This window comes from Motacilla alba, chromosome 1 (assembly GCF_015832195.1).
Source record: "Motacilla alba alba isolate MOTALB_02 chromosome 1, Motacilla_alba_V1.0_pri, whole genome shotgun sequence".
Lineage (NCBI taxonomy): Eukaryota > Metazoa > Chordata > Aves > Passeriformes > Motacillidae > Motacilla > Motacilla alba.
Genome location: NC_052016.1, coordinates 100,752,641 through 100,768,096, shown reverse-complemented (window position 1 = coordinate 100,768,096; position 15,456 = coordinate 100,752,641). Strand labels below are relative to the sequence as shown.

General features: G+C 36.8%; 1 protein-coding gene across 7 annotated transcripts in view; it reads left to right on the top strand.

Moving 5' to 3' along the window:
• MYO16 (myosin XVI) overlaps positions 1-15,456 on the top strand; it is a 363,630-nt gene that overhangs the window by 347,036 nt on the left and 1,138 nt on the right. For 6 of the 7 annotated variants that reach the window (XM_038163644.1, XM_038163898.1, XM_038163986.1 and 3 more), the window contains one exon: positions 6,947-12,077. In XM_038163644.1, coding sequence (XP_038019572.1) covers positions 6,947-7,180 — 234 coding nt within the window. In that variant the 3' untranslated portion in view covers positions 7,181-12,077. Of the gene's footprint in view, positions 1-6,946; positions 12,078-15,456 lie in introns of those variants that run through there. The other variant, XM_038163728.1, reaches the window with a different exon arrangement.

Here is a 15,456-nt window from a genome sequence, read left to right as displayed (position 1 = left end):
AATTGCATAATTTGTTTATCTGGAGATAAATATTACCTTAGAGAAAAAAAAATCAATATTTATTGATGGTTGATGTTTTAGTCACTCTGGGAATGTGTTACCTTTTTGGTGACATCAGAAATCTAGAGTTGAAAAACACTCAGCCAAAAAAAAAAAAAAAAAACAACATTTAAAGCCACAAGATCCAAATAAAGTAAGTACACTCCTGTTTTGAATGCATACACTTGCCCAACTCTACTCCCAGCTATGGAAGTCAGTGTGCCTGATGTGTACTGTCGTATATTATTGAACATTGCCTACCTTGTACTAATATTTTCTCCCAGATTGCAATTTACAGTTGTACTCAAGATTTGTGTGCTGATTTTTTTTTTCACAAAGATATATTGTCTTTGATTGCTGAGATAGTTCCACTCTGTATGGAAGATGGCTAACATTATTAATTGGAAATACTGTGATGTAACTATTGATATATTTTAATAATATTGATATAACTACTTCACTAAAGTAAAATTTACTTTTAATATTATCCCAAATTTTTATAGGTCGGCCCAATAATTACCTCCTTTGGAATATCATCTATATAGCAACATTTCTTCTAAAAGAAGTCTATTCTTTTGACTAAACTAGAAATTTTAACTGAGAGAGAAAAAAGTATTTTCCTGTTTAGAGAAAAGCAAATGTATTTTCAGTCTATTTCCAGTGTATTTCAGTATTTTCAGTTACGGATCTCACTCATGTTTTGCTGGCATACTTCCTCCAGAGAAATTCTAGATTTGCACCAAGCAGAGTACCCATCTTCTTTGCCATTTTCTCCTTTCCAATGAACCCATTTGGCATCCATTCAAAGCTTTATTTTTTTGGACATTATGTAAATTTGATCCAACACAAAGAAAAATCATCAGCAGTTGAAAAGAACAAATAACTAAAATCACTTTATTTTTGTATATCACATATCAAGTTCTTACATTCAGTGGGTCTACTATGGCAAAAAAAATGCCCGTCCCAGCATTCACATGACAATCACATGAATTAGTTTGACCCCAGTGTTATGTTTCTATTTGAGGATTTTAATTGGAATATTGAAGCATGTAAGCTCATTTATCATAGCTGCTCTCTGCTCCGTGCTTGGGTCAATCATGATCAATGTAGGATTTCCAATCAAACACAAATTTACATATTGATTTGATTTATGTTGAGTACTTACCTTATGTTGAGCTTCTTAACACATCCTTGGCTTACTGTGTGCTTCCCCTTATATATTTAAATGAATATTTTATTGGTAAATAACAAGTAGTCTATCAAATTTTTAGTTTTTCGTGATTCAGTAGTTGGTGGAAAAGCAATCCTTTCCTGTTTTTTCTGCTCTTTTTTTAACATAAAAGAAAACCCGAAACATATCTGTTGGTACCTGAAGGGTTAGGACTTTTGGAGAAGTTGCAGTGTGCCTGTTCTGTAGTTTGGAAATAAAGTTGTGACATGTATGTTTGGAAAGAGTCAGTGTAGTGGCTTGTCAGATTAAAAAAAAATTAAATAAAGCCATTAAAAGGAGTTAGAAACATTTTTGTGAAAGTTGCATACAAGTTGAATCAAAAATTATTCGCTCTTGCTAATAATTGCATGCATTTAGAATTATTTTCTGAATTACTGAATGAAATTCTGCCTAATTTTGAAGCAAGAAGTCCTTATCAGTATTGTCTTTAAAACTGGGGATCCACAGAAGATGCAGTGGGGTCCATGAACTGCTTTTTAGGGCTGTAATAAGGTTAACTGTGAGTCACCTAATAGCTGAAATTTGTTTGGTTTTCATATTTAGGCAGCCTACAAAATGAAAGAGATTGTAAACAAGGGCTTTGTCATGGCACTTTCATTTCTAAACTATTTATGATCATTTTATCATCAACAATATACATTTATCACATAATTCACTTTAGATCCTGATCAAAGTTTAGAAAGGTAAAATCATTGCTCTCCTGAACTCAGTCTTCCCATGTATTCCATGAAGGGACCTCAGTTTCACTAAGGGAAGATAAAAATTAATGTTGTAATAATTAATTGTGAGCATTTACTGACAGTTACTTTAAAGCACCAACATTGATAAATCTATTGAAGAAAACAACTGACATTATTTCTCCAAGTAAAAATTATGAACCAGCCACAAAATGCAAATGTCTCAGGAACACAGGTTTATATGCTTTGCATATCTTTACATTGCTCTGTGATTTTCTGTTGTGCTTACATGTCTATAAACAGGAACCTTACTAGAACTTAAAGAAGCAGCTGGGTTTAGTTGGTAGTTCTGGTAGTTTAGTAATAAAACATGAAGTGCTAACTTTTTGCAAAGAAAGTTATTTATGTGTTTTAAATAATATGTAATTTTCATATGTAATTAAATACTTCATTTCTGGTGAATATTAGTAAAAACAATGCACTCACAAATGAAAAATTACTGGAGTAGTATACACATATTTTTTAAAAGGTAAACCCTACATTTCATCAGTGAGGGAGCAAATTGAGATGAAATACTGAAAAGAATCTACCAATAATAAATCTCTGTTTGTCAGACTGTGTAATGAGCCCTTTAGTCATAGGCTGATGATTAACACTCTGTTGCATTTGACACAGAGAATGTAAGCTGAATGCTACAAAACATCCTCTGCAAAGTTGTAGTGTTTGATCTTTTAATGCAGAATGAACTTCTTGAAATTCTAGAGCTAAATCTCTAAATAACTCAAAATTAATTTTAAATGTGCCAGTTAATCACTTTATCTGGCATACTTTTTTGTCGCAAATTATTTAAAATATTAAACCTTTTACTTTCTATAATTAAAAACTTGCTGAATTTTTAACTTGCATATGAAATAGACTGTAATTAAAATAATTTATTGATTTACCTTATAGCAACTCATCTTGATTCCAAGACAAAGTTGAAATCCAGTATGTCTTCTTTAGGCTGTAAAGTGAAATCTAGGCAGAATGTGCAAGCCTAAATCCAAAGGGCAGTTCAGAGCCTCATTCTCCAATGACTATGCAATACTCAAATGTGTATAGGCAGAATTGTGCTCTGAGACTTTCATGACTGCCAGCATACAACCAAAGTGCTCTGTCTCCAGTGGTTTTTTGTGCATTAGAACCACAAGGGACTCTCTCCGAAGGATTTACTTTGGCACATTAATCTGACTGCACATAGCACAGGAGCCAGAGTCCTTCTGCCACCCCTTGTAGTTGCAGTGTCCTCTCAGCATGTGAGAACTTGCTAAGTTATAAGTTATTTCCTTAACCTGAAATAACTGTGGTGAGTTGACCCTGGCTGAATACCAAGTACCCACCAAGCTGCTCTATCATTCCCCCCTGCAACAGGACAGGGGGAAAAAACAAGATGGAAAAAATTCATGGGTCAAGATACAGTCTGTTTACTAAAGCAAAAGTGAAGGTTGTGCATGTGCAAGCAAGCAGCAAAGGAAAAAGAAAGAAAAGAAAACAAAAAATTTTTATTCTCTACTTCTGATCAGGTAGCAATGTCTGGCCACCTCCTGAGAAGCAGGGCTTCAGCATATGCGGAGGTTGTTCTGGAAGGCAAATTTTGTAAACAATTAATGTCCCCCTTTCCCCATCCTTTTTCTTTCAGATGTGCAGATCTCATACAGTACGGAATATCCCTTTGGTCATTTTGGGTTGGCTGGCCTACTTGTGTCCCCTCCCATAACGTTGCCCCAGACTACTGGTCAGGTGGGAATGTTGGAGACAGCTCTGAGGCTGTGCCAGCACTGCTCAGCAGCAGCCAAAACACTGCAGTGTTATCAGCTCTTTTCTAGTTCCCAATGCAAAGAGGAAAATAATTTTCATCTCAGCTAGGACTGACACAGAGAAGCTGAATCCATATCTTCTAATTTTCCAATATGCTCTAACTTCTAGAGAATGACAAAACCATGTATCTTGGGATGGAACTGAGTCACTGGTGTTCTGTCACCAACCAAAATCCCTGGTGCCAGTAAGAGAGAATCTGATTTTACAGCCTGAGAGTTTGGGCTGTGAAGTGGAAGGAATGAATCCTGAAAGCTCCTCCCTGGGCTGCTCATTACAAATTTATTTTGTCCGTCTTGCCATATTTTGCAGTGGAAAATATGGATCTGATTTAAATCCTTCAATCCACTGCAGTTGCCAGTTAATAGCTGTGGTAACTCCACAAAAAAAGTTCTTCTTTTATGTGTGACTTTGACATTTCAGCTTTTGTCCTTTGCTCATAAAGAACTCTGGATACTAAACATAGGGATGGTGTTTCCACCCAATGGCAGAGCTGTTAAATGCCAAGTATTCAAATACTGTATGTTTTGTGGGTCTAACCCAAATGCTGTGTTTACCATGTCTGATGGACCATTGTTTTTGAGTACAAAAATCCTGGTCTACAGTTGTTGTTGCTGATACAGGGGGTGGAAGTTTGTTTAGTGTCCATTAAAAAGATCCGTAGTCTTAAAGTTATTAATTCCTGCACACATCATTCATCCTTCACAAAATACCTGCTCAGGATAATAATGAAGAAACATAGCTTACCGTTTTACACTGTGCTTCATGTAAAATTATTCAGCCAACCTTTCCTATAATGAATATGTATAATAGATATTTAGCTCGTCACAGGTGTAATCATAAATGGAAAAGAGAAAAGATATCATGTTATTCAAATAGATCTAATTAAATTAATTGGTTCATTTAGAGCTGTGCCACTTCTTATGCATTTTCCCCCATTTCATTTTGACTGCAGTTTCATCTCATGTCCTTCATCCAGGCTGTTTTCCAGTTTATTTACCAGATCAGTTTCACAGTAAATAAATGTTTGAGATATTTTTCCATCCTTGTTGTAGAAAATTAGATAAAATATGTACCCTTATATATGAACTCGACCAACTTTTTTCTGCTATCCACTGGAAAATGAGCTCTAACTGATAACCTAATATTAATTACAGCTTGCATAAGCAGAGCCAGTATAATAAAGCTTCTTCAATGCCTATAAGCTACAAACAGGATGCATTTGTGAATTCCATGCCCAGGCAAAATGCAATTACTTCTCACCTGCACCAATGTGCCTTTATGTTCCCTGAAATGGCATTAGCACTGTCTCTTTTCCAGTACTCTGTCCATCTCTCAATCTGAAAATTCTTCCAGACTTCATTAGTCATGCTATCAAACGTTTGTCCCCAGAGCACATCCAATTGCACAGTTTCAAAATGTCTATTTTTTTATAACTATATTTATCCTCCAGTGTTTAGGCATGTGTTTGGTTATTTATTTCTTGATGCATTGTTTCCAAGTGCAAACTTTTGTCATCCAATCTATAAACCACTGAAAAAAAGGTAGTATGTTTTGTCTCTGATGTTCCTCCAGCAATATATGTGAAACATTTAATTTTTATCTGAGTTGTTGAGATGCCCTGTTGCATTTCGTGTAAATATAAAAGCAAAGAGGTTTTTCATTTTATAGTGATATGCAATTGAGAGATACTTTAATTAAGTCTTTCAAACATTTTCATTTTTTCTTCTTTTAAAAAAAAATCAGAACTTTAAACTGGGTTTTGTTATACCTGTTATTAAGACATATTATATGTTAATGCATTTCTCTTTGAAGTATCAACCAGCCAGAAATTAAGCAAATTCCCTGTACATATTCAGGCACATCCCTGTAAGGGCTCATTCCTTCTCTGACACCATGTGCATGTGAAGGGTCTGACTTGCACAGGACACATTTTAAATAGCAGTGTAAAGCCTGGTTAGCCTCTGTACCCAGGCACTTGCTATTCCATGAGGGAAGAGCAGGAGCCACAGGAAGAGCCCACAGGTAGTTCTTCTGCCCCAGGAACCCCATTGCCTATCGGTAACAAAAATACCCTTCATGTCTCATCTTTCCTTGCAGCTGGAACTAATCATGTGTGGGGTGTCTCGTGAGCACTGCACATAATTTCCTTTTTCATATCTAACATGCAGCCATCCCTCATTATGACAAGTAGAAATGCAGCCTTAGTGTCAGGCCATTGTGTGAGGTGAAATGTGGGCATTATGCCATAGGTGCCTCTTACAGATGCTCCTGTGGGGTTCTTAAAAAAGAAGATAACAGGATAAGGGTTGTGGACTATTAGATGTTATGATGGACTGGTTTCATATTTTCTAGTTAAGCCTCTCCTGCTGCAGAATGCTCCCAAGACAATAGATCTCAGTCCTTGCTCTAGGGGCTGCTGTACTGCATAGATGTCAAGTCTTAAAGGATGGTGAGATGGACTTCATTGCTTCATGGACTTGTGCTGCTATGAGGGCTTCAAACTGACTTGAAAAAAAAAATCACTACAATAGAAGAGTAAATGGAAGGGAACAGTTCTTTCTAAGTGGATTACGAATCTAGTACAGAACTGTGTCTACCTCAGAATGAATTTATAAGTAGATTCGGGCCAACTGAAACTACAGTTAAAGTTGTTCATGTATACTCTGGAGGAAGACAGGGACTGGCCCCTGGTGCTTAGGGTAACACCTGTCTCTGCCAAGTAACTCCACTGATTCTAATATGCAACAAAGGTTTGGTTTCTTGGTTTTGGCTATTTGGGTATTTACATTTAGAGGAAAAACCTTGCTACTCCTGCAGCAGCTGAAGGCAGTCTGCTTTGTGTGTTTTAGAGAATTGTGTTCCTGTACTCTTTGATGACACAGGGGAGTTTTTTCTGTTTGTTTCATTTTTGGCAGTCGCTTCATACAACTTCGGACATTGTGACTTCAGACTCTGTGACTTTCAGCCATGAGATTGCAATAAGGCAATTCTAAATCACTCATGTTCTTTATTTTCACTGTAAAGAGTTTAAAAACTTTTTGGAGGACAAGTTTGCTTCAAGTTATTCACAGGTTTACTTGACCTGTTTTCTTTATCCACCTTTATTGCTATTGTTACTGTTATTATTATTTTCTTCTCACAGGTCATTCATCAGCTTAGACTTTCCGAAAATGAGAGTGTGGCTCTACAAGAGCTTCTAGACTGGAGGAGAAAGCTGTGTGAAGAGAGAGAAGACTGGCAGCAAATATTGCACAATACTGAGCAAAGAATCTCAGCCCCACCTCCACCCCCTTGTAAGAAGCCGACGCTGCTGAAGAAGGTAGAAGATACCTCCTGCAACAGACTCTCTTCAGGCATTTGGGATACCACCATATGATTCAGATGTGTGTTTGCAGACTGTTAGGAATGGAACCATCTAATGACTTCAATCTGCACAATCAGCAAGTTTCCTTCCCTTCACAAAACGTGCAGGGATTTTTTACAAGCACTAATTCAATAGCACAGGATGGAGTTGTTGTGTAGTTCTGTCGTGTGTGTGTGTACATGTGTGTGTTTGTTCTTTTCATATATACACATGTATACCTATATGTGTGCACCAGCAAATATATATATGTATGCATGTGTATATATGTATGGACACAAACTGCACTATAAGTACTTTCTTTAAAAGTACAAAACAGTCACTTTAAGTTCTCCCATGGACAATGAAGAAAATATGTTAAGCAAATGATGATGGGGAGAAGTGACTGACAGACATTTTGGAGAGATCAGAAAAGTCTGTGTGCACACTGTACAGCTGTTTTATACAGTACAAAAATATGTTTCTTGTTCCCTAATGAATGGGTTTATTATCTTACATGTATACATATATATATATATATATATATTTCTTTGTAGATGTCTGTGTTCCATGGAGATTATTATTACATGTTTATTTCTGGTGTTTTATAACTTCATGCAATTGGTGCTGTCGTTCTTTCTTCAAAATACAGGTAATAAATTCAGTACTTGCATTTTTCTTTTATAGATTATCTTTGACAACATACCAAACAGTTTCAACACTGTGTTATTTTTTTTTCAGAACTGGCAATATCCTTTCTAAAATTCAATCCTGAAATTCTTGCAAACTCCTATGTGCAGGAGTGATTTGGTGCTGTTCACAGTCATGAATTAGAGACCATTACTTCTTTTTGATGGACCTGCATTTCTGAATGTGTGAACTGTGAATTTGAAATTACATCTCAAATCTTATTTCCTTCTGGGTTATGTAAAATAATGAGGCATTCATTTAGATTATAAGTGTGGTTTGAAATTCATAACTGATTATGCATAAGGTCAGGTGTCAGTGGAAAGATACATAATGGTAATGAGGAATGAAAATAGGTCTATGATTTACTTTACAGGCCAGAAAGCTTTGCAGAGATGGGTATATCAAAGCATTATGTCCTTATTATGGTAGCACAGTGATGCATTTATACCTCAAATTTCATGTAATGAAATGGTTTCAGAAATTGCAACATTCTAGTTAGTGTAGATGAGTTCTGAGCAGTAATGTTAATTTATGAAAAACATGGTGCTGGGAACTTGTTAGTTATTGCTCAGCAGTCTTTGAAATACTGCTTTGCCACTAAAAGGTGTAATTTTTATATATTTAAAAGTACTTTTCTGGGCTACTTATTTTAAGTTCCTGGAGTATGTAGAGCCAGTGTGGAACACTTTTCTTGGTTGTTTGTCCCATTCCTATTGAGATGCACGAAAAGTGTTACCAGTTTTGCAAGTGGATATAAAACAAATATTTTTCAAATATAAGCTAGGTATAAAATGGTATGCTCACTCTTGGTTGGAAGTTGTTGGGAAAGGAAACAATCCTTAGAGGTGTAGGTTTTTCCATCATGTTTGACAGAAATTTCAATCAGGCTGAATAGCAAAAAGCAACCACATGCTTGTTTGATTGTTTATACAGGGAAGCAGCAAAACGCAAATTGTTTCCATGAGTACAAACAAGCTGTAGGCAGAATTAAGCCTTCTCTTGCTGGAGATTAAAACAGACATTTTGAGTGGACAAGGAAGGGGAGACACCAAGTTAGCTCAGAATTATACCTTGTTACCATTATTAGCTTCACAGAAGTCCACTGTGTAAGATTATCCATTTCTATTTCATGGAGAATGAGGAACTCTGGACTCCAAACCTTACCTTTGACTGATGTAAATGGCCACAGACAATGACTTTATCCAGGAGGGGCAGGTAACCCCTGTTAGTGAGGTTATGCAGAAAACAACCCTCACCTGCTACACAATTTTGTCAGAATGAGGCTGTGCCTGGAAGAACTGAGGTTTCTGATTTTTTGCTCAGACAACCAAGGACACACAGAGATCCCACTGTGAGTGCAAAATGCAACAGCTCCAGAACTGGATGCAGAAGAGCTAATTAACCTGACCTTGCAGCTATTTTGCCTCCAGGATGAACGTTGTTATCCCTACATGGCACAGCATCCCTATCCATAGCCACAAGAACCTGTACCCAGCCAGCCTAGCAGTGCTGAGCACCTCGGCGCACTGAGACGTGCAGACATGCCCTGAGGCTTATCACTCCCCAAATGGGCCTGGCAAGCAGCCCTTCCATAAACTCTATCATATTGCTAACCCTAATGCTCTCTAGCTGGCTCAGGCACTGGTAGCAATCAATACACAGCAGCCTGGAAGTTTAAGACAAGCTGTAAAAACTGACTGAGAAGCCAGTTTAGATCATGCCAAAATCCCTGCTGCTGCAGTGAGCTTGCTTCCAGTCTCTCAGCTATTTGTAAGGTGAGCTTGTGTATCTCCAGATGACACTGTTGTCATTGCTGCACTTGGAATGCGGGAGTACCCAGAGGGGAGAAAAAGCATTTGTCAAATGGAGTTTAAAATGGGAAACAGTATAAATATACATTATCCTACTTGCAGTCTTTACTAAAAGTTGTGTTAGAACTGTGAGCAGCCTCAGGAACTCAGCTGCAGGAGTTCAAATGAGGTCTTAAAGAATTTTTTTGCTACTTGTTCAAAGTCCACATTGTGCCCTATTACAGCAGTATGGACAAGCATGGAAAAAAAGCTGTGTAGATTTTCTAGCAGTTTCAGCAGAGGAGTTACATGGGAGAAGCTGTGCATCCCTGATTCTGGCAGTCTGATTCTACAGACAATGAGCAAAGCAGATTATGATCCCCTGTGCAGAAGGCCTTCATGCTATTTTTTGCAAACTTGGGTTAGACATATGTTTTCTGGGGCTGTTCTTTAAAGCATGTCACCACAGTGCAATATGACAAAGTTAGAAGACTTTTTTTGTTTCTGGTTTGTTTCAATTTTTTTTTTAATTCCAGGTTACATAATGGCTAACTTCTTACTTGGAAAGATTTTTCATGATATTCCATTAAAGTGCAGTACTATAGGAATAAAGTACTTGCTCAAAAACATGTTTTAAATATTTCTCTAATGTCAGTAAGACACTCTAGAGTGTGACTTATGAAGTCATAATTCACACCTAGTGTGTTCATTGGTCTCTTGGCCTTTGGCCTTGAGCCTAACAATGCAGTTGGTAGGGAATTATTATACCATAATTCACACCCCACTGTGTCTTATTGCTTAAATAACCATACCCCCAGAGGTGTCTTAAAACTACCATTAAAGTTTATATTGTGTATCAAAATGTGTTTACTGGGCTGGGAAAATATACTATTGACATTTTGAAAGGTTGAGAAGTAGTTTTAGAAGAACTGTACAGTGCTTGTAAATTAATCTCCCCAGTGGAGTATGCACCAGCCAATTACAGTATTTCTTGAGTATATGAAGTCCTGTCTTGCGCATGACAAAATAGCTTAGAAATTTTAAAAGCCTTATGAATTTAATATTCTGAAGGGGAAGATTAAACTCTATGGGCATGCTGATGCCTTTAATATCCAGTGAAAAATCTAAAATATATTTATATTTGCAATAAAGCAATTTCAGGATGCTGGGATTATCATCAGATAATCACTCCTCCACATTGTGCCTTATTGCTTAATTTTTAATATGTGAAAAAACCGAAATGCCTAACAAATCAGTCTGTCCTTCAGCATAAGGTAAGCGGAATCAGACACATTTTACACATTAAAAAGACATTGGTCTTAAAGCCAAGGAAATTATGAAACCATATTAAACCACAATAAAAGAAAAACAACATCTATTGGCAGGAGAAATTTTTTAAAGCTTGTATACTTTACTTGTTACTCCTGAAATAGCACCTGGTGGTTTTTAGTTGCTGTAGTTACATTCCTGTTACAGTTTTTAAGCAAAACTTTGTTTTTAAAAACTGATTTAGATGTTCAAAGAAATACATGCACCGATATTTTTCAAAAGATCTGTGTACAGCATGAAGTGATAAGCTTTTTAAAAATTTGCATTGTTTACAAAACAATAGTATGATTGTTGAGTAAGTGAATTGCATTCACCTTTTTATTTTTTGCCAGTGATCCTTTTTTTATTCTAACAGGTTTAATTACTTTCATTAATAACTTTATTATACTGCAGATCCTTTGTGTGTGGGACAAAGAATTTCATTAACTTGCTAAGAAAGCATAATAGATTGTAGCATAGTTCTGAAGTGATAGTAATAGCCATACTAGTTGTAGCTTTTAATTCTGCTGTATAGTATTAGCATCCCTAGTAATCCTGTTATTCTTATCTCTATAAAGCCTGCTAATATCTGAAATGCTCGGAGGAACTTTAAGTAAGTTTTGCCATTCACTTGTTAAATAATAAATGTAACTAAACTCTGTACAAATCAGTTTTACAGAATGGTGTTAAACATTACATGGCTTTGTGTTTTAAATATATAATTTTTAGAAAGAAAACACCACCTGAGCATAACTATTTGACAATAGCTGAACAAAATAGAAGAAAATGCTTTTCTTCCAGTTCTGCTGTTCTCTGTATACTCAGGACTTGCCTTTTAAGAAGAAATAAATAAATCCCAGTGCTGGCTTATCCTGTGGCTGTGAGAATTAGATCATTAGCAAAGACTGTCTGTTCTCCTCACTGTGGTTTGGCCTTGTCACCAACCCATGAATGTATGCTGGATCTGGTCAAATCATGCCTTTTGCTGTGAAGTGTCATAGGCAAAAGTTCAGTCAAGTCATGATTTGACTTTTTGAGGACTTTTGATTTATTACACTAAACAAAACAACCTCCTCTTGAATTAATTATATGTATTTATTTCAACCTTAATTAGCTTGGTTCAGTTCTCATATATGTGAATTAAGTTCCCACTTAGCACTTTCCTATTTCCTTTCCTGTCAACTTAGCCTAATTTTTAAGCAGACTTTTATGATAAAAAAGAAAATGTTAAATGAAATTACAGCATAACCTTTATGATTCTATTTTGAAAAAAAAATTCTTTAAAATACTGAAATAGAATATTTCAGTATTTCAACATGTTCTTCACCTTTTCTAGATGAAATTATGTCTTGGATGCAATCTGAATTTACACATAATTTCAACTCTTCACAAACATTTCCATAAATCCACTCTTCTCTGAAAAAAAAATACACTAATGGATATTTGTTGTGAAATGCAGGAGAATTGCTGATGTCTTTTGAAGTATCAACAGTGAAAATTTGACAAGCATGGGTATATTGCTGTCATAGCAATGTTCATGTGATAGTTATTAGCTAATGCTTGTGCCCTCACTGTGTTTTATTTGGGTCTAGTACTTTCTCAGTCTACCTGGATATGTAGTCACCTGTCTCCTGATACTCATTAGAATACAAAAAGAAAAGTGCTGTGTCTGTCATATACTCTCAGAGAAAGGGGAGAAATGTGTGGCAGACTCTTTCTAACTACAGCTTAATATAAATTACTTACATGTTTCCAAAAATGAGTATTGGAATGCAACTTTCTCACTGTCCAAGTGTGACCATACCACTAGGCTAGAAAGTTCTGGCAACGAAATAGCCAGAGCTATTAAATTAATTTTTTATGCAGATGTAGCTCCTCTGTCTTACAACATAGTACAATTTGGTGATCAGAAAACTAGGGGACTATGTATCCTTTTGGGAAGGCAACTCGATATGATTTGTTTGAATTAAAACCATATCTATCGGATTTTAGTGAAGACCCTCCCTAAAAGAGGAGTCTTACAAATCACATAGGCAAGGAGCTCCCTAATTTGGCAGGACTAAGATAGGAAAACATTCTTCGGTGGATGGGTAAGTTTGGGTAAATGCTTTGGGATTCTCCAGATAACATGACCTTCCTCATGGTTCTGATCAGTAGCCTGAATACAGATTTGGTCTAAATCCTTGCCTAATGAATCTAGTCACAATCAGTCAATGCAGTTAAAAAAATCTTTAATAGAAATTACTTCTCTAGTCATCTAAATTTATACTTCAGTAACATGATTACTGAAAGTATTTCTTCACTTCTAGCTTTTACTAACATAGCTGCCGTGTCTGTAATATGAATTTAGCAGTTAGAAGAGGGAAAAAGTAAAAAAAAAGACGATATGGAAATTAGTGCATTTGAAACATATCTTCTATGTTCATGCTGACACTGGGGCTCCTTGAGCTTTAGAATTATAATAAGTAACATGGTAGATGCTATATCATCTAAGATCAAGACAATGGCCCAAAAGTAGCTCTCAAAGTTTAAAGACTTCTTTGTGCCTTAAGATCCTGTCCTGTGTAATCCCTGAGTTCTCACCAGGCATGAGTAGTTACCAAAGTCAGACATCATGCAGCTAGGAAAGAGTGCATCTTTTGTCTCCTGGGGGAGACAAACACCCAGACCTCAGCTTCTCTGAGGTGGGAAAGACATTTTATTTAGTTGATCAAAGGCACAATGATGGATGATTCTTATCAAATATCTTGTGTAAGTGTGCTTGCTTTTCTGGACAAGATATAACACTCTGTAGCAGGCTTATTTTTTCAATAGAGAGGTTGATGTGTAGCTGGGGGATGTGGGTATAGTTTAAGTCCATGATTTTACAAAGATCTTCAGTTAAATTCAAGATTTGACCCCAGCTGATTTTTGTGGCCCACAGATGATTTAGTTATTTCTGTGTGTGTACAAGAGTCCTGCCAAAGATTCAAAAAAGATATTCCAATTTTAAAAAAGAGAAAAAAAAGAAAAAAAAAAGAATGTATTTATCTAATATTTTATGTAATCCCTGTAGAGGAATAAAAGGCCAGATCTGGTGAGGATTCAGTTCCTATAAGGAAATTACATAAGACCTGCCTTTTAGGTGCTTTGTTTCTGGAGAGATAGGCAAGACTAAACTGGGTTTCCATATTGGTTGTTCTGGGCTTCCAATTCCTGACTCCATCTGACTCCAAATTCTCATCATGAGAGACACTGTACTCAGGGGAGAAAAGGAGAATCGTGGATTTGTTTAGGTTGGAAAAGACCTCTGACATCAAGTCTGACAGTAAACCAAACACTGCCAAGTCCATCACTAAACCATGTCCCTAAATGTCACATCTACAAGTCTTTTAAATACCGCCAGTCTAAACCTCCCTGGCACATCTTGAGGCCATGTCCTCTCATCCTAACACAGCTTGTTACTCGTGAGAAGAGACCAGCCCACACCTCGCTACAACTTCCTTTCAGGGACTTGGAGAGGGTGATTAGGTTGGATTCCTTTACTGCCAAGGCAGGCTATTGAAACTTCTTGCCCCCAGGGGTAAAGCTACTTCCTGTCCAGTCAGCCCCCAGTCTGTTCTGTTACATAGGGGTTTTCCACTGGGGATCCAAAATTTTATTTTGTTTTTGAACAATGTTAATGTTCTGCCAACCCATTCCTTCAGGCTGCCAGCATCCACTGACACATCAGCCCTGTCCTCCAGAGATTAACTGAAGCATTGACTCCTCTTCATCTTGCTGCATACACAGAATTTGCTGTGTATTATGCACAAATGTATTGATTTTACAGCTCATCAATAAAGATACTATCTCCCTCAGTGTTAACCCTGAAGGAAAGCTACAGTGTGGCTGACAGCTGGGCTTTATGCTGTTGTAATATGCTTTGAACCTGGTTGTCCACCTAATTTGTGACCAAACATGAAGTCCACCTACCTGAGTCATATCTCATTAGTTAGAGTGTAGGCTGCTCTCATAGACAGCAACCATGGTTCACAATAAAGTAAAGAGATGGCTGAAAATAAGTTCCAAGAAAGTAATCATTGGCAAACTGGCAGGAAGCAGAGATTCCACATGAGATCTCCTAAGAGTCATCTGAGACTCCAAATATTTGTTATTTGAATAGAAGAAGAACTTGTATAAAACTAAGGATGGCACCAAACTCAAATAAGCTTATAAGAATGCTGGGCCAGAATTCAAAATCATAATGAAAAATTGCCAAATGTTCTCCCAGTGTAGGAATGTAAGAGATGCTCATTTAGCCCTCAGTGAAGAAAAGCATGCCCACAGTCTGAGATATGACAAGGCTTTAAGACTCAAAGCTCTCTAGAGAGAGAAAAAAATCAGTTTTGGAAGACCACATCTAGGAGCTGAGTATAGTCTGGTGGAGTTTGTGAGCACTGTGCTGAGACAGCTATCTATGGCACACAGCACTTGGCATGAAACAAATTGTGTTGTCATAGGTGTGGTATTGCATGGAGATACACTTCGTGAATGTGTGTGCAC